Source organism: Nuphar pumila, chromosome 3, assembly GCF_984573655.1.
Source record: "Nuphar pumila chromosome 3, dmNupPumi1.hap1.1, whole genome shotgun sequence".
Classification (NCBI taxonomy): domain Eukaryota; kingdom Viridiplantae; phylum Streptophyta; class Magnoliopsida; order Nymphaeales; family Nymphaeaceae; genus Nuphar; species Nuphar pumila.
The window spans coordinates 136,154,242-136,177,013 of NC_143251.1; the positions used below are offsets into that span (position 1 = coordinate 136,154,242).

General features: G+C 36.2%; 1 protein-coding gene across 1 annotated transcript; it reads right to left on the bottom strand.

The window, feature by feature from the left end:
* Positions 1-1,524: 1,524 nt before the first annotated feature.
* BNS (bonsai) lies at positions 1,525-21,393 on the bottom strand. Its single transcript, XM_090002010.1, has 5 exons — positions 21,272-21,393; positions 9,952-10,037; positions 9,811-9,864; positions 9,433-9,513; positions 1,525-1,757 (listed from the first exon to the last, which is right to left on the bottom strand). Exons 2-4 carry the CDS (start codon positions 10,028-10,030, stop codon positions 9,443-9,445), a joined length of 204 nt encoding a protein of 67 aa, XP_089858136.1. The 5' UTR covers positions 10,031-10,037; positions 21,272-21,393; the 3' UTR covers positions 1,525-1,757; positions 9,433-9,442.
* Positions 21,394-22,772: the final 1,379 nt, after the last annotated feature.

Consider the following 22,772-nt stretch of genomic DNA (forward strand, 5'->3'; position numbering starts at 1 on the left):
TATTGTATTCTGGGGGAAAGACGACAGACCCTTTTTGCACTATATGTGGGGGCGAATCTTCTCTAAGGAGAGTATCTTTATACGCCTTAGCGTATTACAGAATATTAACATGTTTTCATTGTTGTTCTTATTCCATTTTATGCATATGTTTGATCTGTTGTCCTCGTCGGATTTTGGTTTAAAACGAAACTTGACATGTTTGAACCCTGTTACGATTTGAATCAATTGTTTAGCATGCATATCATGTTGATTTATAATCTGATTTGCATCATGATATTGTTATTGATTCTAACAGTCTTAGAGAAGATTCTAAGCATGTTGATTTCATCTAGTTTTATACCGAAAGTAGACATGTTCGGTATGCCTGAAAAGTTTGTCGGTCAGAATTTCAAACATTGACAACAACGTATGAAAATATGGTTCATGACTATAGACTTTATTTTTGTTCTGGAGTTCGAATAACCTACGGTTTCTGATATGGATCCTGATCCTGCCACTATTATTGTGGCTGTAGAGTGGAAAGAGAATGGTGGTATATGCGTGATTGCATTCTGTTGGCTCTTTCCAACACTTTGTTCGACGTATACAGTTCTTTCTCTACCACTGCTAAAGCCCTACAAACAATATATAGATATTCACCCAAACCCTATTGCATTAAGTCATCCTAGCTGTTCATTTTACAGCCAGTGATGCCGTTCAAGGAAAACATGTGGGCCCATCCATAAGAGGGGTGTCCACCTGTAAGGTTTTGGGTGTCATTTGTCTTGATGGATGTTATCCAAGCTCCCTTCAATAGTTTTGTCCAAGGTAACGTGAGCCTGATCAGCTCTCATGGTATTAGTAGCAATTAGTAAAAGACTGGATAGATCCTTGAGACATGCTTGTGTTGAAGTACCGCCACCAATAAAAGGAAAGGTAGTTTTAGAGATCAAGAAAGGTCACTATAGCATTTTTGAGCACTGAAATATTGGCTACAAGTCAAACCGACACCCCAAAATCATGCCAATTTTGCCATGCAGCTACACATGCAAAGTGTAGACACCAATATTAATCTTGGAAATATCTCCATGATGCAATAACTTGGGGTATTCTGTTTTCTTTAAAAAATGCAGAAAAATTAGGGGAAGTCTAAAAATAAGAAAATTGCTTCTTATTAATGCCTTTAAAGATAATAATAAGAAAAAAACTAAATACTATCAATAGCATAGAGATAAGAAATAAAAATAAAAAGCTTGTCCAAAACTTTAAATTGACTCTTTCAAAAGAAAAATACCACTCAAAAGATTTTGTGATATTTTGAAGTCACATTTATATCTTCATGGCATATCAATATTTGAAAAATATTCAGAAACTTTGGGATTACCTTGTTTGCACAGTATCTCATGAAATGATATTTTCTAAATATTGGCTATAGAAAAAAAATTAGAATCCAGAAAAGATAGTTACCGAGACAAATATCTCAGGAAAAGATAGTTACTAATAGTGAAATATTTAGGCCTATCTAAAAAATAGTGAAATATCTACTTGCACAAGCAAACTTTGGCTGAAGATGCACTTTCAGATACAAATAGCATACATAATCATTTTCCTCTAGGAACAATAGATAGCTTTAGCTATGTAAGAGACTAAAAGTCAACTCTGGTCTTGATCTTAACAACCATGCTTCATCATTTCATCTTTCCAGCAAGCGTACAGGTTTAGATACATCTAATACCCACCAGCAATGATAGTCGTCCCAACAGCATGAAATACCCCACCTGCACTAGAAAGATACATATTCTTAGTATGCTGTTCTGCAGGGCAAGAAACGAAGGTGTGCAGGCTTGGACTGGATCACTCACTGGCCTTAGTATACATTTCACTATATCTGGAGGGGTTATGGTCACCTATCACAATTAAAAACATACTTAGCAGGACTATGTGAAAGAGCTTCTAAAATTAGTAACGGTCCAACTTTTTCTTCCTTTTTGGATAGCCAAGCAGAGGATAACTCCCATGTGGTTCAAACTTGAGACTCCCTGACTAAGACGGATTTCTTTTTTTTTTCTTTTCTTTTTCTTTTTCTTTTTTTTTTTTTTTGGGGGGGGGGGGGGGGGGGGTTAAGACAGACTTTACCATATTCAGAAGCTGATTTACAATAACAGGGTGTAATGAAACAAGGGGAAATACAAAAAAGAGATAATACAAAGTGAGAACAATCCACATGCACAATTAGCCACTATGGGCGCGCACAACACAATATAAAAAATACAGAATTTCACTAAGAAATGCTTAGGAAAGCATTGAGGATAAAAGGGTTTCATACCCTATTACAAGAGAGAGGGAAGGGTGCAGCCTAACTAGACAGTGAGCAAGCCCCCAACGGTCATATGTATGACCGTTGGGAGCAGCCTAACATCTATTTGGGCTGTCCCAGCAGCCATAAAATACAAAAAAGAAATAAAACAAAAAAACAAAAACAAAAGAAACATAATCATAGGCTGACACCTATACATGGGTGAAATGACTGAAATACCCCCGATGGGTATTTCAGATTACATAAAACAAAAAACAATATATATGTACATAATTTAACCCTTTTCCTCAAACTTACAGTGTGATCACCGAAAGTTTGCTAAGAATAGATAAAATCCGAGGTGAAGGCAAAGCCTTAGTGAAGAAATTTGTCAGCTGACATTCCGAAGTTGCTTGCAATATATATAGCACTCTTATTGTCAATGCACATCTTGCTTCGAAGGACTAGGGATGGTTGAACCCATATATTTGAGAAGATCCTTTAACCAGATGATCTTCGTCGGTGTTGTTGCCATGACTCGATATTCAGTTTCGGTGGATGACAGAGAGACATTATGTTGCTTCTTGTACCTTCAAGATATAAGTGGCATAAAAAACATAAAGACTTGTAGTTAAGAATCTATCATTGGGATTACCTCCATAATCAGCATCAGTATAAGCAATTAACTTTAAAGAAGAGAAATAGGATAGAAATAACCATTTGGTGATAGAATTCTGATATATCTAACAATTCGTAGAACAGCATTCATATGCATTGTAGTTGGTATACGTTGAAACTAACAGGCTGAGTGAACTGCATGAGAGATGTTTGGTCTGAAGATGGATAAGTAGGTCAAGGATCCAAAAAGTTGCCGGTATGGAGTTGTATCGAGTAGACTTTCATCCTCCAATCTTAATTTTGCATTTACAACTTTCAGCGTATCAACCTTTTTATCCTCAGAGATTCCGGATTTGACAATAATATCTACGATCAGCTTCATTTGAGACAATAATATCCTCTAGGAGATTAAGCCACTTCAATACCTAAAAAATATCTTAGAAAATCAAGGTCAGACATATCAAAATGTTTTTTTAAGAATATTTTTAATTACATCAATTTTCTTTTTCACTCCCTGTGATGATCATATCATTCACATATAATAAAAGTATGACAATATCAATACCTATATCTTTGACAAGAAGAGCAGTATCAGTATAACAAGATTTATAACCCAAGTTTAGCATAATATTGCTAAACCTATCATACCATACTTTGGGAACTTACTTAAGCTCATACAAAGCTTTCCTTAATCGAAGAACTTTTTCTCTCTCAATCTCAAGACTAAGAGGAGGATTCATGTACAATACCTCATTTACGTCACCATTCAAAAAGGTATTCTTAACATCAAGTTGGTAAATAGGTCACTTTCTAATAGATACTAAGGCAATGAACGCCCTAACACTAGTCATACGAGTTAGGGGAGAAAATGTATCTTCATAGTTTATTCAAAACTCCTGAGAATAACCTTTGACTACTAACCTAGCCTTGTATCTTCCCAAGTATCCATCCCCTTTTGTTTTGACCTTGTAGACTCACCTCCATCCTATGATATCTAGTTCTAAGCTCATGACATCAATCCATTCAGAAATTTCCTTAACCTCATTGTAGGTTGCGGGTTCATAAAAATAGTGAATAGACAAAAGACATGCTCTATATCTAGGGAAAAAGGTTTCATAAGACACAAATCTTTTTGAATGTCTAGAGGATCTACTAGATTTCCTAACATTAGTTTCTCCTAGATTTTGGTTTTATCAGTATCTATCAAACACACATGGAAGATGATCAAGAGTTCTTATGAAATAAGTTTGAATATCATGATTCTGGGTAACCTCCATGGGAATACCAGAGTCATCAATATACATATCATCATTATCATGCATAACCTCATTAGAGATCTTTTTTGGCAATAAATCAAACAAAAAGAAATACTCGAAATTATCCTTAGGCTTACCAAAGTCAAAACTATTTTCATTTTCGAGAAAGTTAACATTTCATGAAAGATATAATGTCATTTTTCTTATCATAGCATCTATACCCTTTGTTGTTATTAGCATGAGGTAATTTGTCTTTTTTGTCAATAAGTACAAAACATTTGCATCTAAAGATTCTTAAGATTCATATATCAGGAACAATTTGATATAAATTTTCAATTGGGGATATGTTTTGCAAAGAGGATGAAAACATTCAGTTGATAAGATAAACTGTAGTTAAGGCACCTTCAGCCCAAAAAAAATTAGAACAATTTTTTGGATAAGCAAAGTTCTTGTAGTTTCAATGATACGTAGATGTTTTTTCTTAGCTAAGCCATTTTGTTGAGGGGTATTTGGATAAGAACTTTGGATTGAAATCTCATTTTCTTTTATATAATTTTTGAAGTCATTAGACAAATATTTTTTTCCTAAATCTTATTGAAAAATGACAATATTAGATTAAAATTGGTTTTACACAATTTTATAAAATTCTTTGAAGCACGAGAATACATCAGATTTTTGCCTAAGAAAATAGATCCAAGTTACCAAGTATAATCATCAATGAATATAACATAATAGGAAAATCGTTTGACATGACTGGTGCAGGTTCCCATACATTCGAATCCACAAGTTCAAAAGGTTTTGAAGAAATAAAAGTTCTAAGACTAAAAAGAATCTTCATTTTTCCAAGAATACATTTGTTACATATAAACTCTTTATCACAAGAGTTTTTAAAAAAATGAAAAAAGAGATAACTTAGATATATTAGGATGGCCTAATCTTATAGAAATATTTTTTTCCTTGACAAAATTACAAAATGATTTTTTTGGAAAAATGAAGAAAATCCATGTAGTAGAGGTTTACCTTCCTATAGTCTTCCCCAATGAGCTTCCCTGACTGTCGATCTTGCACCCACATTTTTTTGATGAGGAGACCTCATACCCATAATCCAAGATTTGAGAGACGGATAAAAGAATCAAATTAAGTTTTGGAACAACTCTAACTTTAAGCACTTAGAAATTTTTTTGAAATGTTTGAAAATGTTCCAATACTTTTGATTTCCAAATTAGTTTCATCGGTCAGAGAAACACGAGTTATAAAAGGATTTTGTGCATTCAGATAAAAAAGATTCTAAAGGAGTCATGTGAAAAAGGGCACCGGAGTCAAGAATCCAAGAAAGCGTACCTGAAAGAGAAGTAGACACGGCGGCACCGGAAGTAGAAGTAGAGGAATTCTTAAGGAACTTTTGTTAAATGTTTAATAGAATCTTTAAGTTCTCCTTCTTTCATGGTACCTTCGCCACCTTTTTGGGGTGGTGTTTCTTCAACGGTTGCTACCTTTCTTTTGAGCTTAAGACAATCTGGTATAATGCGTCTCACCTCTTGACAAAAGTGACAAATAATTCTTCTTCTCCCATTGTTATATGTTCCTCCATTGTCATTTTTTTAAAATTGAAGAGGTTTATACGCTTTGACATTGTTACCAGGTCTTGACACTGCAAGAACCTACGCACTTTCTTTAATCATGCCAAGTCGGGTCTCGGCTTGGTATATTTTTTCAAACGCATCATCAAGAGAGGTGGTTTCGGTCCTATGCAAGATATTGGATCTAACTTGCTCAAACTCAAGTCTTAACCCGAATAGGAAGGAGAATAAATGTTCCTCCGCAAGTTGCTTTTGTCTCTTTTTAATTGTGGGACCTTCCCAATTATGCTCAAGCAAAGATAATTCATCGCAAAGAGGTGAGAGAGTACCATAGTAATCTCTCACCCTTATCTACTTATTTAACACCTCGAATCTTTTCTTGTAAAAAATATTTTTGTGCAAAGTCTTTTTACACGAACATATACTTAAGAAAAAATCAAGTCTCACTTGCCTTTTTAAAATTGACTATACTTGCCACAATCTTGAGGTCCGTGCTATTAAGAAACCAACAAAAAAATTCGGCATTTTCGGCTTCCCAATCTTCCACTTTGATGTAATGTTCTTTGAGTGCAACCACTCTTTCTTCATTATTGAGAATCTTCACTTGGTCACCATCTTTTTTGGTGAATATGAGTTGTGGTTCACATGTGGTACCACTCACATACCCCCATAATTTATTCCCCTTAATGTGGTGCTCCATAGCGGCGGCCCACATCAAATAGTTGGAATCATTTAGCTTGAAGGCAATCACCGTCATGGATTTTTTTTGCCCATTTGGATCGAGAGAGATTCTGCTTATGGATGGACCTTCCTTTGCAATCACGAACATTTGGAGAAGAAGAGTAGCCCATACCTTTGATACCATGTAATGAAACAAGCGGAAATGCAAAAGAGAGATCCCAATAAAGATCAACACAAATGAATAAGGAGTGCACAAGCACTAATTGACCAAGAGATAATACAAAGTGAGAACAATCTCAAGAACATAACACCCATACACAATTAGCCACTATGGACTTACACAATAGCCACCATGGGCACAAACAACACAATATAAAAAAATATAGAATTTCACTAAGAAATGCATAGGAAAGGATATAAGGGGTTTCATCCCCTATTTATAATACAAGAGAGAGAGAAGGGGGGCAGCCCAACGTCCATTTGGGCTGTAAAAGAAAAGAAAAAGAAACGTAAGCCTCTAATAGGCTGACACCTATACATGTGTGAAATGACTAAAATACCCCTTATGGGTATTCCAGTTTACATAAAACAGAAAAATAGAAAATATATATGTACATAATTTTACAAAAGGCAATCAAGCCATGTTTTTTAGATAATTTGAAGCCGATGTGACTCCATACATCAGATTAGGTTGGATCAAGGTTGCCAAACTAGGAAGCGGATGCAGTAAACGGGAAGCAGAAGAGAGAAGCGAGGCATTTTAAAATTTATAGAAAGCGGGAAGCAATTTAAAAGTGAAATATTAAAAAAAATGAAGCAATATGGTAATTGAATAGGAATCGAACAAGAAACAAATAAAAACTAAAATAAAATTGATCATTCTTATATTTCGTGATTTTTCAGTAAAAGAGGTAAATTTTTGTTAAAATCTAACAATGATGGTTACTAATTTAAAGAAAGTACATGGAAAGTGAGTGAAAGCATGAGAGAAAATACATGAAAAACATAAAAAAATGTGAGAAAAGCATATAGGAAGAATAGAGTCAATAGACCATGTGTGTGGGAAGCATAGAAGAAGCGTGGGGGAATCGAGATTCCCATGAAGTTTCCGAAGCGAGGAGTATCGCGCTTCCAAAGCGAGGAGTATCGTGCTTCCGAAGCGAGCTTCCCACCTACCTAAGAAGCTTCCGGTAACTTTGGGTTGGATTCAGTCCCACCTAGATGTGGATCAAGACCCAATTTGGATTCCTGGGGAGCATTGTTTAACATATGCTAACAGAAACATTATAGGAAAAGGTCATTCTCTGATTGCTGGACTTGGTGTAGGGTTGACTCATCAGTAGAAAACCTAAAATACATACCCAGTTGAATTGAGATGTCATGCATATTGACACCTAACCACTAGCTTGACTTTGCCTGTCATCAAATCTATAACTAACATGGCACCCAATTTTCTACAAGTAAAAGATTTAGCGGACATAGTGACCTACCAGTGTTGAGCCATAGAACAAATTGTTAAGACAGAGTCCAATAGAAGGCAATCATCAACCAGCTTGCTTCATCTAAGTCCAAAACCAAACCATAACCTAGTCGTCCTCAGCTTTAGCCTGACCAGGTCAACTAAGCTAGGAAAGCTTAGGTGAAGAAAGATTCAAAAATCTTATGTTGGTTTCGTCATTGACCAATATATGGAATTTTTTTGATAGGAAAGCTAAGAGATGGCTCCACTTCAAACCCATCCTTTGTTATGATAGTGCCAGTATACTGGTTCAACAGCTTCAGCAACCTTGTTTCACAACAGTATCAATGAAATTGTGACCTACTAGGGTATCACATGCAAAAAAATCATAGTGGCCAAAGTTACATTACGTCCACTAGATCAAAACAATTATTATGTATCACCAAAATACTTGCTAGTTGCCACAATTAACAGCAACTTGATACCAAAATCAATAAATGGTGGTATGAATGGAATTTCTAGAAAAGATAAACTCAAAGTAACTGGTAGTATTAGCTGATAAAAGAACACCAAGTGGTGCAAAGCTTAAGTTTTCAAATGCTACACAAAATCAGATCAATATTTGCATCACAGCATAGCCAACTCAGAACTCTACATGATAAGTTGGCAAAGGATTTGCCAACCAGATGAGAAACAGGAAAGCTAAACAGATGCTAAATGATAGTAAGAAAAGAAAAAGGAAAAAAAATACGTGGGGGCCAAGGTAAACTCCTTGGACAAATAACTGACAGCAACTTCATAAGATTAGATTTTTGAAAAAAAATCCTGGATAACTGGAATATTAAGATGCATAAGAGATTAATGCACAAAAGAAGTCTACATATACAGAATGAGATCAACAATTTAACACATGGAATATCCAACTTTCTTCTAGGATTTTTGTTTCATGTGGACAGAATTTCTAAATTTAGTCAAAGTCACCCCTCTTTCTCCAAGGAAAAATGCTGGACTTTTCTTACTAAAGTCAAAATATGTTTGCAGTTGCTGGACAAATGTTCTTTCATTTTCTAAGACAACCACTCATACAGATGTTCTTTCACCAGGGAGAAAATCCAGACTTCTCCTTAACTCACTAAGAGTCGTAATAAGTATGCAGTTTCTGGACGAATCATTTTCTAAGACACGCACTCCAATTTTCCATGATAATTAGAGATTCATTCATCTATTGGAAAAGGAGTGACATAGTAGAAGATAAAGGAAACTAGACCTGACAAATATACTGCCATTTCAGACAACAAAAGGCCTATCCAACCATGGGGAGCAATAGAAATAAAAGAATGTACAACTACAAATATGAGGGAATATTAAAGAGGACATCAACATAAGCATAAGTTTGTAAGTCATCCGGATACTGATACCAACAGCAAGTACTGAATACAAAGGCAACACTATCTATTTCAAACAAATCATGTCCTATAAGAAGGGTAACTCAGCTCAACAGTAAAGCTAAGGCAACAAACAGTCATGTTCACAATATTATAAACACACTCCGCAATATCTTACCTGATGCTGTCTAGCTGATTTGGTGAATATCCAAGGCAAGATCACGCCATGTGTCAGCTTCAAGTAGTTGATTTTCCTGATCTGAAAGGAGAAAGAAAACCTCGATAATTTGGAAGAAAGCGGTAAAGAACAATCAACATATCTACATCAATTATCTCATATTTGTAAGGCATGGAAGTAACATATTAATAGTGGAATAGCCAAGCTCTCATGTTTTAAATTTTATTACTAGTAATAAACTTCTTCTTCTTGCCCATAGATATTCTCAAAAAAATCAACTTTAAAGGAGACCAAAAGTTTGGAATAATGCGAACATAAAATTAAAAGTAATTTCAAATCATTAGATTGTTATCAGTATCCAGAAGTTTAGAATTGTACTTGTGTCTTCAGTATCATCAGTTCTGGCAGCTACAACAGGAGGTAACGGGATATCTGCAACAATTGGAGATTTTTTTTTACCAAAATGATGGAGAAAACATTATGTCTTTAAACATAGGAAAATTGTTCAATGAGAAGTACCATCATCGGGCAGAGTGTCTCTCATCCATTCTTCATCAACAATATCCAATAATATACCAATGTTAAGAAGCTCTGCCATTTTCTTGCTGTGTCACATAGTTGGAGCATTGTCACCATAGCAATCACTAACCAGCCCAGAAAAGTCAATAAAGCGAAAACATAATGCACTTGCAAGTAACAGCTCCAACAAAATGAAAAGAACTAACAAAAAAACGCAAAAGGTGAAAGTCTCTCCAAAATTTGTATCTATGGCTCAAGGCTCCCAGTCAGCTTTGCTACTTTTTTAAGGAAAAACAAAATTAGGAATTTTTAGCTCATTTCCATCAAAAATATACATGCCAAAAGAATACTCTATATAGATGGTTCAAGTTGTTATAAGCAGTAAACATATACCTCATATTCCACATCTAAAACTGGATTAAAAAAAGTTCAGATACGAATTTTGGGCTTTGCGATCACTAGGCAGATGAAGCTATCAAGACGGGAATTTCAAAGTACTCTTCAAGTTAGACTCATGACATTTCCTTAATCATACAAATAATGCCATAAAATGGCAACCAAAAAAAATAAGAAGTTTACCCATTGATCAAGGCAAAAGCCAAGATTTGCTTTTTCTTTAAAGCTCTGTTTGGGAGGCTTGCATCGGAGGGTGCCAGAGGTGCAATGCGGATTCCCCAGTGCCCTCCGCTGTTTGGAAGCTTATGTTTGGTCAAAACAGTGGGTTGAGGATGGATTTGATGACGCAAACTCCATCCCCAACACCAAGATTCCACACCCACACAAAAAAGTGGTTTTCAACTCCTGAATGTGACGCCCTTCCGATGCATCTCCAAGTGCTCTTCCCTGATTCTGTCCAGAAAGCACTCAAGACAGAGAGAGAGAGAGAGACCCTGCTAGAGTGTGCAAAACAGGTTGAAGTTTTGACCTGGATATGAATAAGATCTGGTTCAGATTATCAGATCTGGATATTACATATTCGAATATGGCCCGATCAGATATGGAACGAACATGGTTGGGTATACACAGATTTGGGTCCGAGCCAAATAGGCAAATATGGTCACATCCAAATCAAAGTTGAGCCTTAATTCGATACAAGTGGTAGAACCAGTTTCAAAGAGTAATTAAACCAGTCCAATTGTTTAGATGCATCCAATTGTTTAGATAAGCGGTTACATTAAACTTGACAGATGCTTCAACATTTTCATGAACTATAGGTAAACGCCCCCTTCGGTTTTACCTTTCTTCTTGAACTGGTTGATGAGTAGGTGTTTCTCTTTCTGACAATTGCATGCCTGACCTCAGTTCCATAGCTCCTACTTCAACCACATCGATATGATTGCATAGTGTGACGAATTTTGATCCTTCATCTTTTGCTTGAATTTTTTCAATCTTTATATTGTGAGGTATCATTTCAACTTCAAATTCTTCTCCCCACCTTGTAGGTATGATGGGTTCAGAATTTTGTTTTTGACTTTCTTCAATCCAGGCACAAACACGCTCCTGGTTTTACAACTTTTGGGCACGTGTTATATACCTTGGATTGTCGTCATACCCATCAGCCAATTTATCCACTCATATGAAGCAATACCAAAACACTTATAGCATGAGTTCAAATCCCAACAACAATCTCTATTTATTTGAACTTGTTGTGTTACTAAAGAATTTGGTTCTGTTATTATTTGAGATTCAAAGAGGGGAGCTATTTGGGGATCAAGAGGCAGAATTGGTTGAGCCAATACAGCTTGTGGCAAGTTTATTGGGGGAAGTGAAGCAAATTGTATGGTGGTTATATTTATCGATACTTTCTCTTTGGATGGTGCACATCTTTTCAAGTTTAGCTCTTTTTTATTGATCTTGTGTTGAGTAAAGTACTTAGAATAAAGCACTCTTTTGTCTTGTGACTAGTAAGACGATATTTGCAGTACTTAAGATCGTTTATCTGTTTCGCTTTCCTTGATCTCTTACACTCTGGAAGCTCAATCACTTTCATTTCTAACATATACTCCAAAATCTCTTTTACGTCATCATCGTTAAAAGAGTACTTCTTTAACTTCTCTTCCAAGGAAGTCTTTACCTTACCCTCTTTATTATCTTTCTTGTTACCATCATCTTTAGTGTCTTTACTCTTTTCATTCTTAGGTTCATTAACCTTTGATTTGAGATTTGACACCGTTTCAGTCATATTGAAAGATGCATTACCCTTATTGTAGGTATTTGTTTTTCTTTTCATCATTATTTATCTTAGACCTATCATAGGTCCTTTTGATGTTTTAAGCAATATCTTAGAGCTGATTAAATGTTTTTTGTTCTATTGACATCATGTAACCTATGTCACACGGACTCGACTAGGGGGTCAATGCACCTGCGTCGACATGCCCCGACACGAGTGCGGTTTCGAACACAGGGCGGACACGGTCAACCAAGTGTCGGACTCAGTCAACGCACTGAGGCCTAGTCTGTCCACATTTTGGACTCGGTCAACTTTGACCGAGTCTATTTTGGTCCATTTTTTAGGGCAAAAAACAAAAAAAAAATTATATATATTTTTAAATATATATATATAGCAACTGCATAATCACATACTGTGCAACTGTAGACTGGGCTATAGCCGTGTTCCCTAATGGGCTATAGCCGACTTATTATTGTTATATATATATATATATATATATTATAAATATATATATATATATATACATATATATATAGCAGAGTCCCCATGTCCAAAAATTTTGAAATTGCGCCGCACCCGTGTCACACCCGCACCCATGTGACATAGCATGTAACGTGAGATAGATAGTTGTTAGTTTTTCATATGCATCTTTACAGCTCGTGCTTTCATCAATTGCTCTTCGCATAAGACAACCATATCCCTCTATCTGGATATTGTTGAGAATAGGTGGTTTTTAGGTTAAGTTGTTCCTTATTAGAGGTTTTCTGAAATACTTTTTTCATAAGGTCTTAGTTGTAATTTCTTTGTTTTGCCTCTCTCTATTTAATATAGAGAGAAGCCCTAATGAGTGATTAAGTTTTCTGTTTTCTTTGTTCAGCCGTCTCTCTCTCTCTCTCTCTCTCTCTCTCTCTCTCTCTCTCTCTCTCTCTCAGGTTCGGTTCATCTTCTACATGGTATCAAAGCCACAGCCGATCGTGGGAACGTGATCGACTGTGAAGTGGGAGCGTGATCGAGATATCGACTGTGACGTGGGTGTGATCGTGCTCTACCAGAACTCAGTCGATTCATGGAGGCTTTCATGATCATGATCAAACTTCGATCACGCTGAGTAATGATCTAATCAGGGCAGCACTTTAAATATTTTTTTTTGGCATTCTGCTGGTCGTGGATGCCTGCTGTGGGTGTCGTATCATCTGTTGTGGGTGTCGTATCATCTGCTGTGGGTGTCGTATCATCTGCTGGCCGTGGATGCCTGTTGTGGGGGTCGTATCTCCTCGTGCTCGTCGTGGATGCCTGCTGTGGGTGTCGTATCTCCTTGTTTTCTTTTGTTTTCTCTCCTCGTGACTACCTACGCTGTTGGGAGTTTGCTGCGACCTGGTGGTGCCGAGTCTTCCTGCTGCTATGACGAGTTGTGTGTTGGTTCATAAGGTGTCGAAGGATATTCCTGATGGGTGGAAATAACAGAATTTTTTTCTGTTGTCGTGAGTGCTGAATTCTCGTCGAGCAAGTTTTGGTTAACAGTGTGTCTTGCGACTGCATTTTATCATGTGTGGTGATGTGTTTGGGTGCAACAAGGATCGAAATTTCTGTGGTAACTACAGCAACTGAAATTTTTTTTAAACTCCCTGTTGTGTCGAGTGTTGAAGTTACTCTTCTGTCATGGAAAATAGCAAATGTGATTTCATGCTGGATTGATCTTTATTTTGTGGAACAGCAGGAGTGGTTTCCTGCTGAGTTGAAGAAATTTTTTTTTTGAACACTTGTTGTTCAAGTGAGTTTTTTTGGTATGGCTGAAACGTCGAAAGGTGATTCCAAAATGGAACATATTGGGGAGTATAAGGCGTTTGCCAACCCCTTCTCGTATGGCTCTTCTGTTAGGTTGAATGAAACCAACTATGCCAGGTGGTCCAGAACTTTTATGATGTCAGTATCTGGACATCGTCGAAAACATATTTTGTTGGAAGGCGAACCCATTGAGAAATTGGGAAAATATGTTACTTGGGATGAAGATAATGACATAGTTATGTCATGGATCATGAACAGTGTCGAACCCCATATTGCAGATGGATTGATCTACTATAATACAGCCAAACTAATGTGGGACAATCTTCGTGATACATACTCACAAGAAACGAATGTGAGTCGTGTCCTACAAGTCGAACAGGAAATATATAACTTGCAACAGGGAGATCAGACCTTGGCCCAGTACTATGCCTCTGTCAAAGCTGCGTTTGAAAGACTTAATGCTCACCGGCCTTTGTGTTGCTCGAAGCAAAAGGATCATCAAGAACAAACCATGGTTGCTCGTTTTCTTACAGGTCTCTCTTCAGATTTTTCGGTTGCAAAAGTTCAAATGTTGACTGGTTCAGATGTTCCCACTCTTGCTGACGCTTACAATCGTCTGAGTAGACTTGCGATATCTCTGCCACTATCTCAGCCTGTGACTCAGACATCTGCTCTTGTTGCCCCATCTAGTTATGGTCGTGGAAATATTCAGAATATCAGAGGACGAGGACGTGGACGTGGTATGGGAGGCAGAGGAAAGCTTCAATGTACATTCTGTGGAAAATCTGGTCATTTAGAAGATCGTTGTTGGGATAAGCATGGTCGGCCACTCTCTTCTGCATCAAAGTCATATAATCCTAAAGCTCATGTTACTACTATTGAGGCAACTAATGCACAAGAGAATATCACTGCAAATGAAAATAATATCACTCTTAGTCGTGCGGAATATGATGAGTTGATTGCTCTCCGACCTTTAAGTTCCAGTTCTCCTGTAGCTGGTATTGCCTATTCAACCGGGAATCATCTTCATCCGAATGATAGTAAGTGGGTTATTGACTCTGGTGCATCCAGACATTTGTGTGGAAATTCTCGTGTTTTTTCAGATCTAAAGGTCATTAAGGCTCAACTTGGAGTCTTATTAGCCGATGAGAGTTCCTCCCCGGTTGTTGGTCAGGGAAATATTTCTATATCCTCCTCATTACAGTTGAAAAATGCACTTCATGCTCGAAACTTTCCTCAAAGTTTACTTTCTGTTAGTTGTCTTATAAAAGAACAAAATTGTAGAGTAATATTTGATCCAATGGGTTGTCATTTTCAGGATTTGCTGACGGGGAAGAAGATTGGTGGAGGCTATGAAGAAAATGGAATTTACTACCTACATCATCCAATGGGTTCTGTTCATGCTGCATTGGACCATTCATTCAGCCCTGTTCAGTGGCATCGTCGTCTTGGTCATCCTTCATTGTCAAAGCTTCGGTCGGTCTTTCCTCAGATTCCTTCCACCACATCATTTCAGTGTGAAGCATGTCAGTTGGGCAAGCATCATCGAAGTTCGTTCCCTTTGAGTCAGAGTCAGTCGAGTAATAAAGTTTTTGAACTTTTTCATGCAGATGTATGGGGTCCTAGTAAGATTCCTACTAGGACTCAGTGTCGGTATTATCTTGTTATTGTTGATGATTTCTCTAAGTTATCATGGGTATTTTTAATAAAAGAACGATCTGATGTTCCAAGTCTTATCAAATCCCTAATTCTTGAAATAAAAACTCAGTTTGAATCTAGTGTCAAGATTGTTCGCACTGATAATGCTCTTGAGTTTAAATCAAAAGATCTGTTACAATTTTACCAAGATCATGGCATCCAACCCCAAACTTTCTGTGCCTATACATCTCAACAAAATGGGGTGGCTGAGCGAAAACATCGGCACCTCCTTGATGTTGCAAGGACCATTATGATTCAATCCAATGTTCCTGCGTCATACTGGGGTGATGCGATTACCACTGCTTGCTATCTGATCAACCGCATGCCTTCGTCTTCTGTGGGTGATCAAATTCCATTACATATCCTAAAACCTAATGCCCCACTTTTTTCTTTCTCACCAAAAATATTTGGATGTGTCTGTTTTGTTCATAAACTTGGCCCTGACCGTGATAAATTAGCAGCTCAAGCTACAAAATGCATATTTATTGGTTATCCGAAAAATCAGAAGGGCTATCGATGTTATGATCCTATTTCTCGCCGAGAGTATGTCAGTGCGGACGTATCTTTCCTGGAATCCTCTCCATATTACTCTAGTTCTGGTTCTCCGCTGCAGGTTGATCCAGCTGAGTCTTTTCCATTACCTATACCTCCTTTTCCTTTGGAATCTGTGCCCTCCTTACCGAACCAAACTTCATCCTCTTCCAGATTTAATAATCCTCCATTGGTATATGTGCGTAGAGCTCCACTTCCGCAAGAGCCTTCATCTTCTTCTTCTCCTGAGGTAAGTTCTACTGACAATAGTGTTCTTCAGGATGATGATAACAGGCCTATTGCTCTACGAAAAGGGACAAGACAATGCACCTTATATCCCATAGCTCATTTTGTCTCCCATGCCAGAATTGGACATAAGATGAAGTCTTTTATTTCAACCTTGTCTGCTGAAACCATTCCTCTGAACTATCAGCAGGCAGCACTTGATAATCGCTGGAAGATGGCTATGCAAGAAGAAATGAAAGCTTTAGTATCTCAGCATACCTGGGATCTAGTTGATTCCCCAGCAGATGCTGACATTGTTGGTTGTAAATGGGTATATACAATAAAGTACAAATCTGATGGTTCTATTGAAAGGTACAAGGCCAGATTAGTCGCGAAAGGATATACCCAGACATATGGAATTGACTTCTTTGAAACGTTTTCTCCTGTTGCACGGATGGGTACCATCCGTCTTGTTCTCTCAGTAGCTGTTCAACATGGCTGGAACTTGTGTCAATTAGATGTGAAAAATGCATTTCTTTATGGGGATCTCTCCGAGACCGTTTACATGCAACAACCTCCAGGTTTTGAGGTTGAGGGGGAGTGTCATAAGGTGTGCAAATTGAGAAAGGCGATTTATGGCTTGAAACAAAGTCCTCGTGCATGGTTTCAAACGTTGTTTGAAGTGATGTCAAGCTTTGGTTTTAACAGATCAGCAGCAGATCATACTCTTTTTATAAAGAAAACTAGCTCTGGCATAGTTGTTATGGTAGTATATGTAGATGACATCATTCTTACGGGAGATGATGTGAAAGCTATTGAAGCCACAAAAGCTCATCTTCACAAACACTTTGTTACAAAAGGCCTTGGTTCACTCAGGTATTTTCTGGGCATAGAAGTTGCTAGAAACCGTGAAGGGATGGTTCTGTCTCAACGGAAGTATGTTCTTGACTTATTAAAGGAAACAGGCATGTTGGAAGCTAAACCAGCAAATATTCCCATGGACCATAAAGTTCAGTTGGTTGAAGAAGGGTCAAAACCTGTTGATAGCAAACGCTATCGCTCCCTAGTAGGGAAGTTACTATATGTAACTGTGACCAGACCAGATATTGCTTTAGCAGTAAGCAAAGTTAGCCAGTTCATGGACAAACCAACTGAGGTACACTGGAATGCAGCCATAATGATTCTTAGATATCTAAAATCCTCTCCTGGAAAGGGGTTACTGTTCAAGAAAGGTGGAACTCTGGAGATAGTAGCTTATTCTGATGCTGACTATGTTGGATCTGTAGTAGATAGAAAGTCTACCACAGGATTCTGTGTGTTTCTGGGAGACAACTTGATTTCATGGAGAAGTAAGAAACAAAATGTGGTTTCCAGGTCGAGTGCAGAATCAGAATATTGGGCTATGGCCCAAACAACTGCTGAATTGATATGGGTTCGCACTGTTCTTAATGATCTCCAGGTGAAGGTTTCCTCTCCAATGACCATGATGTGTGATAACAAAGCGGCAACATATATAGCAAACAATCTTGTCTTTCATGAGAGAACAAAGCACATTGAGGTTGATTGTCACTATGTAAGAGATATGATTCAAGCTGGTCATACCACTACAAAATACCTAAAGTCTGAAGACCAAGTTGCAGATATGTTTACAAAGCCTCTTGCTAGGCCTAATTTTTCCAGATGCTGTGACAAGCTGAGCATGATAGATATCTATGCTCCAGCTTGAGGGGGAGTGTTGAGAATAGGTGGTTTTTAGGTTAAGTTGTTCCTTATTAGAGGTTTTCTGAAATACTTTTTTCATAAGGTCTTAGTTGTAATTTCTTTGTTTTGCCTCTCTCTATTTAATATAGAGAGAAGCCCTAATGAGTGATTAAGTTTTCTGTTTTCTTTGTTCAGCCGTCTCTCTCTCTCTCTCTCTCTCTCTCTCTCTCTCTCTCTCTCTCTCTCTCTCTCTCTCTCTCTCTCTCAGGTTCGGTTCATCTTCTAGAGATATAAAGTTCATGATTGGTTCTTCTAGTCTTTGCTTAGTTTCTCTTGGTCGCCTGTTCCTTGGATCATTAATATTTCTGAATGTCACAAAGATGAAAATTTTTTATCTTTTCAATGTTTCTCTTGGTGAAAGAATGTTATTAGAGTCTATCCTCTGAGACTCTGAGAGTCATGTTATGCCTTTATAATGTAGAGGCCTTGCGTATTTCCAAGCTAGTGTTTTTTTGTTCTCAAGAATGCCACAAGTAGAGGAAACAATGTCTACCGGTAAACGTCCAAGATCTTGTTAACTAAGTTGTGAAGCAAAAACAAATAGAGATTCTTTAGCACTTCTTTGGTCATGTCAAATTCTTTTACCAATGCTTGATTGTTTTTATTGCATTGTACAAAACTGTGTTATCCTTGGAGATGATGTTCAATGCATTGATTGCTTTGAGAGGCACCAAAAAGTTGATAGATGATAATTATGGTTCTCGCATTTTCTAGAATGCTATACTTTCAACCTGTCCCATAGATTTAGATAGCATAAATGAGGATGTACACGTGGAACAAGAATTCATAAAATCAGTCATCTGCTTGTGTTGGCAAAGAAATTTTCCTTGAAACTTGAAAGATACTGGTGGTGAACATAATGACAATTAGTCTCAATATGCATTATCCTTTCGTGAAATTTAATATTCTAGCAATGTGAATGAAACTTTTATTATCACAATGGAGAGGAGTGTAGATATGGAAACACCGAAATCAACAAGCAATGATGAAACCATGTAATCTTAGAAATAGTTTGAGACAAAAGGTAAGTCTTGGTAATCCATTTAGGCTATGTTTGAGAGTGTTGCATCGGGATGGAAACGACCTTCCAATGTATTGCCAAAACATGGAATTCAAGTTTCACAGAGTTGACAAATTTACAAGTTTTTTAGGAGATCTCTTTTTTTTTTAGGTGGTTTTGGGATTTCAAGGAGTTTGTGTTGGCTCCCAAACAAGTGCAGTCTTTTGAGTAAAATGGTTGTATGTTTTGGGTTTTAAGGGTCTAAACAATTGGACTGGTTTAATTACTCTTTGAAACTGGTTCTGCTACATATAAAAACCCATGAATGATATTTTCTATCCTTTTAATCTCGTACTGTCTACATAAATATTTTGTAAAACTTGTTAATGCAAACTCGTTATGAGATGCATTTGTTACTGCTTTCATTTATGATGATTCAGGTGTGGATGGATGACGTGTTGGTAATTGTTCTGCATCTTTCAATTGCTAGCTCATGTTATTTCTTGTAATAACTCAATTCTAATTTGATTTTAAACTTGCATTTTCTATAGTGAAATTACCTAAGTTATTGGCATATGTCAATATGGAAGAGGAGACAACGACACGGTTATAGAAAAAGTTGCTTGATTTCCTCAAGTATGTTTCCATCCGTATTTCTAATATAGTGAAAAATACTTATATGAAACTTATTTTAAACTTCAAACAAGTTCCTTGATGCAAGAGAAAACCATGTGTTATTGGTCTGTGTAACTTGATTAAGGGGGACTAACAAGCCAATAACACATGGTTTTCTCTTGCATCACGGAACCTAACAATCGATTTACTTAAACCAACTAGCTTGAAGTTTCAAATAAGTATTTTACACTATATTAGAATTAGGGATGGAAACATACTTGAGGAAATCAAGCAACTTTTGTTGTAACCGTTTCATTGTCTCCTCTTCCATATTGACATATGCAATAACTCTGGTATTTTCACTATAGAAAAATGCAAGGTAAAAATCAAATTAGAATTGAGTTATTATAAGAAATAGCATGAGCTACCAATTGAAAGATGCAGAACAATTACCAACATGTCATCTATCCACACCTGAATCATCATAAATGAAAACAGTAACAACTGCATCTCAGTACGAGATTAATAAGTTTTACAAAATATTTATGTAGACAATACGAGATTAAAAAGATAGCAAACACCATTAATGGGTTTTTTTTCTTTAACCTAATATATTATAGTCTTGTAGATCACAATTTTAAGAACAATTAAAAAAATCCAACTCAATTTGCAAGACTTGTAAGTGTTATTTAGAAACCCAGCTCAAATTTTTAAAAACTTGAATAAATCAAATACAATCTATTTGCACTGAATTGAAATAAATAAGAGCATCTGTATTCCTAGAACTAGCATAAAAAGAAATCACCCAGTGAATCAATAGATGGGAACACCCCAAATTTTTTTGATAAACATATATCCATGAAAGATGGTAGAACAAAAATAACCACACATCAAGTCACAAGATTCCAAAACCAAGTATATGAAAGGTCCAAAATCTATTGACAACAACTGATTTGTGATATATAAAAAAACATAAACTTTGGATTCTATGAGTCGTATTCATTATGTAATATAAAGCAAAGTTAAAACCAAGAAACAAATGCATACCATAACCAGTTACACATTTTAATGCAAAGAATAAGATGGAAAAGTAAAAATTAGACACACGAAATCTTGGAATTGATCTGAGCTACTCATTAAAAAACTATTTTAAAAAATAGAGAAACACAGAATTTCAGGTAAAAAGGGAAAAACCAGACCCTAAACTCCCCCCTTGTTTAAACAACAAAGGAGAAGAAAATGGCGAAATACAACTAAACAGAAGAAACTAAAATTCATGATCTAACCTCCTTCCACATTCAAGGCATGAATGAAGAAAGGGGAATAATTGAGTAAGAGAATCAAACAACGGTGGGAGTGAGATGGGATATCCAGGATCTTCCCCTTTGGGTTTATTCAAACCTCATAACAGACAAAGAGGAGAGATATCGCGCATTTCGAACTGTCTCTCTCCTCATTTCTTCCTCTGTGGGTTGAGCAAAAAAACAATGGAAAGCTAATCAAGTTTTTGAAAGAGGGAAATGTGAGAGAAAGACCAGGATGAGCTGATACGATGGTCGTGGGAGGGGATACAACGGTGCTCGGCTCAGGGAGGCTTGGGCCTCCAGCGATGCTCGGCTCAACAGAGGTAGGAGATTGCTCTCTCTCTCTCTCTCTCTCTCTCTCTCTCTCTCTCTCTCTCTCTTTCTCTGTATATATATATATATATATACTGGAACAGTGCATGTTCGTCTTAGCTCAACTCATTTAGGCTCGTCATCTTAACGAGCAATTTACAAGTCTCGTCTAATGCTCATAAACTCGTTAGACTTCGGTTACTCATTTAGGTTCGTATGCTCGCATTAAAAAATCCTAATTTATTGAAAAATAATTTAAGAATCCAAACTTAATACAAAATTTTTAAAATTAGTTTAAAGCAAAACAATATTTTAGAAATTCTTGACTCAATGAAAAACATTTCAAAAATTCATTTAGCTACATGCAATATTTAAAAGATCCTGACTCATTGAAAAAATATTTTTAAAGAACCAAACTCACTGAAAAGTATTCTTAAAAAATTAATTTAGTGCAAAAAATATTCTAAAAAAATTCAGACTCATTGAAAAATTATTTTTAAATATCCAAACTCTGAAAAAGTATTTTTAAAAATTCATTTTGTGCAAACAAATATTTTAAAAAGTTTTGACTCATTGAAACAATACTTTTAAAATTTCAACCTCACTAAGAAATCATTTTCAAAAATTCATTCAGTTCAAAGCAATATTTTAAGAAATCATGACTCATTGAAAAAATATGTTTGAAAATCCAAACAATAATTTAAAATTTTTACTTACTAGAAAAATAATCAACTTTTGGATAATTCAAGTAGGACACATTAGCATGTTTCTATAAGGTTTCAATATTCAAAGATTTTGAAATTCTAATAAATTTTAATACTCATATGTCATTAAATTATTTTTTATTAAAAACGCAATCCATTTGTAAATTTATAGCAAATAAAATATGTTGAACTATAAGGTTTGATTCAAAACATGACTTAAAACATTAAAAATCAATGGGTAATTTGTAATTGTAAGGTAGAGTCATCAATATTCAAGCCCTTATGGGGCCCACTAACCATATACATGGCTAGTACCCCTGCTTCGGCTGGAAACTTCATCATAACAAAAAACCAAAATTAGTATTACGCGCAACATGTGAAATGTAGAAGGAAGCAATTTTGCCATAATGAAAAATTTGAGAATCGCTACAAAAATTAAATTTTATTTTAGAGCAACGCAATATTTTAAAAAATCTTGACTCACTGAAAAATATTTTTATAGACTTGTTAGCACAAAGCAATATCTAAAAAAATTTGAGTCATTGAAAATTCTTTTTAAAGACCCAGACTCACTAAAAATATTCTTAAAAATTCATTTAGTGCAAAAAATATTCTAAAAACCCCATACTCATTAAAAAAACTATTTTTAAAAAGAAAGACTTTGAAAAAATATCTTTATAAATTCATCTGCAAACAAATATTTTAAAAAGGTTTTG

Excerpts from the sequence above, each read along its gene's own strand:
- BNS (XM_090002010.1), bottom strand. The coding sequence starts at position 10,030 with ATGGCAGAGCTTCTTAACATTGGTATATTATTGGATATTGTTGATGAA. Across the intron at positions 9,865-9,951 it reads AGACACTCTGCCCGATGATG|ATATCCCGTTACCTCCTGTT; the intron begins GTACTTCTCATT and ends CAATTGTTGCAG. Across the intron at positions 9,514-9,810 it reads TGATGATACTGAAGACACAA|ATCAGGAAAATCAACTACTT; the intron begins GTACAATTCTAA and ends TTCTCCTTTCAG.